At 37.3% G+C, this 1,439-nt stretch overlaps 1 protein-coding gene across 1 annotated transcript in view; it reads right to left on the bottom strand.

Moving 5' to 3' along the window:
- LOC108968771 (venom allergen 5) overlaps window positions 1-994 on the bottom strand; it is a 6,637-nt gene extending 5,643 nt beyond the window's left edge. Inside the window, exon 1 of the mRNA XM_018933011.1 lies at window positions 263-994. Within this exon, the coding sequence (XP_018788556.1) occupies window positions 263-439 (177 nt within the window). The 5' untranslated portion in view covers window positions 440-994. The remainder of the gene's footprint in view (window positions 1-262) is intronic.
- Between the last annotated feature and the right edge of the window lie 445 nt (window positions 995-1,439).

The raw sequence follows: 1,439 nt of genomic DNA, 5'->3' as shown, positions 1-1,439 counted from the left end.
TATATATATGTTTTTATTCTATCACTTCAAATTGCTAAATATTTTTTCGTGCATATTTTTTATGAAAATGTTTAATATTATATGTAGTATATCATTATATTTAAAAAAATATGTTTTTGTCTGCTTAAAGTTTTAATATTTTAGTTTATTTAATATACTTTTTTAATTTTCTAAATTAAAATATTTTCAGTTATTTTATTTTTAATTGAAAATAAATACTTTTTATAATGTTCCCCACATTTATAATACCCTTAACACTTACGCCATTATTGCGACAAGCCAAATGTCGCACGCCGCGCTCGCACAAGGTCGGATCGCACCAGGAGTACAACGCGTTGCCGCAGCTCACAAGGAGAAGCAGTGAAAGTGGCAGTGTTGCCACACGCAGGCACTTTGCTGTTGCACTCACGCGAACGTATAAATTATATTTCGTTGACATGCTGCTAATTGCCAATGCCAGAGCGTTAATAATAGCTTTAAATACAATATTTTGAGCTTTAGCACGGTTGTTGTTGCTTTTGCAATATGAGCGCTGCAATTTTGTTTCAAATTTGTTTGTTAACTGCCGCTAAGTGGTAGGTACAAAGTAGCTGCTTGACTTGCAGCCAATAAAAAATGGCAATAAAAGCGCGAGTGCCACTTAAAAAACGCAATAAATAGAAATTTAAATTCAAATGCACAAGTTTCGAAAAACAAAATTATAGATTTTCAAAATTAAGCGCTTAGAATGTCACTTAACACACGACACGCTTTCAAGCACCACATTCGCTAAACTCACGCGCACTGCACCGCTCGCGCTCTTACGCCAATATCTAACTGCACTTATTGATTGGCAACGCGTTTTTAGTGATTTTAGATATTTTCGAAATCACCTTTTGCGAATTTTTGCTTGCACGCCGCCAAGCGAAATGTGAAATTCGAAATGCGTCTTTATCGAGCGGCGAAATCAAAATGAATCTGTGTTGAAGACACCTTGTGTGAAGTGTCTGCGGCGCAGGAATCGACGACAGCACGCTGCGTCGCGTAACAAAGCACTCAAGTGTGTTTAAAACTAGCCGAAGAGTTTGTTTTTGTGCTTTGTTTGTCTTTCTTCAATTCTAATCAAATGTGAGGAACGAGTTTAACTGTTTAATAAATTCAGTCGTTAATGAGTGTTCGTTTTGTTGCTTCGCTTGCGTGTTTTTATGTTATTTTGCTTTTTTGCATAAAGTTGTGGGGAAGCGCATTGGCCAACCCATCGCCGGATTTCTGCCCCCAAGCATGGGCACTCCAGCGGACCACTTTGCTTGTCAATCTGCTAAACGCAACCATCTATCTTGTTATTATCTCGCGATTTTTTTTGTGATTCGATGTGATTGTGTGGCGCAATTTAGATGAATCAAGCGATGAGTAAACATCGGAAATGTAAAAGCAGCAGGTTCTTGGTGGTAAATATGATG

The sequence above is a fragment of the Bactrocera latifrons genome, unplaced genomic scaffold, assembly GCF_001853355.1.
Source record: "Bactrocera latifrons isolate USDA-ARS-PBARC rearing strain unplaced genomic scaffold, ASM185335v1 scaffold_23, whole genome shotgun sequence".
Lineage (NCBI taxonomy): Eukaryota > Metazoa > Arthropoda > Insecta > Diptera > Tephritidae > Bactrocera > Bactrocera latifrons.
This window is presented reverse-complemented; position numbering and strand designations above follow the sequence as displayed.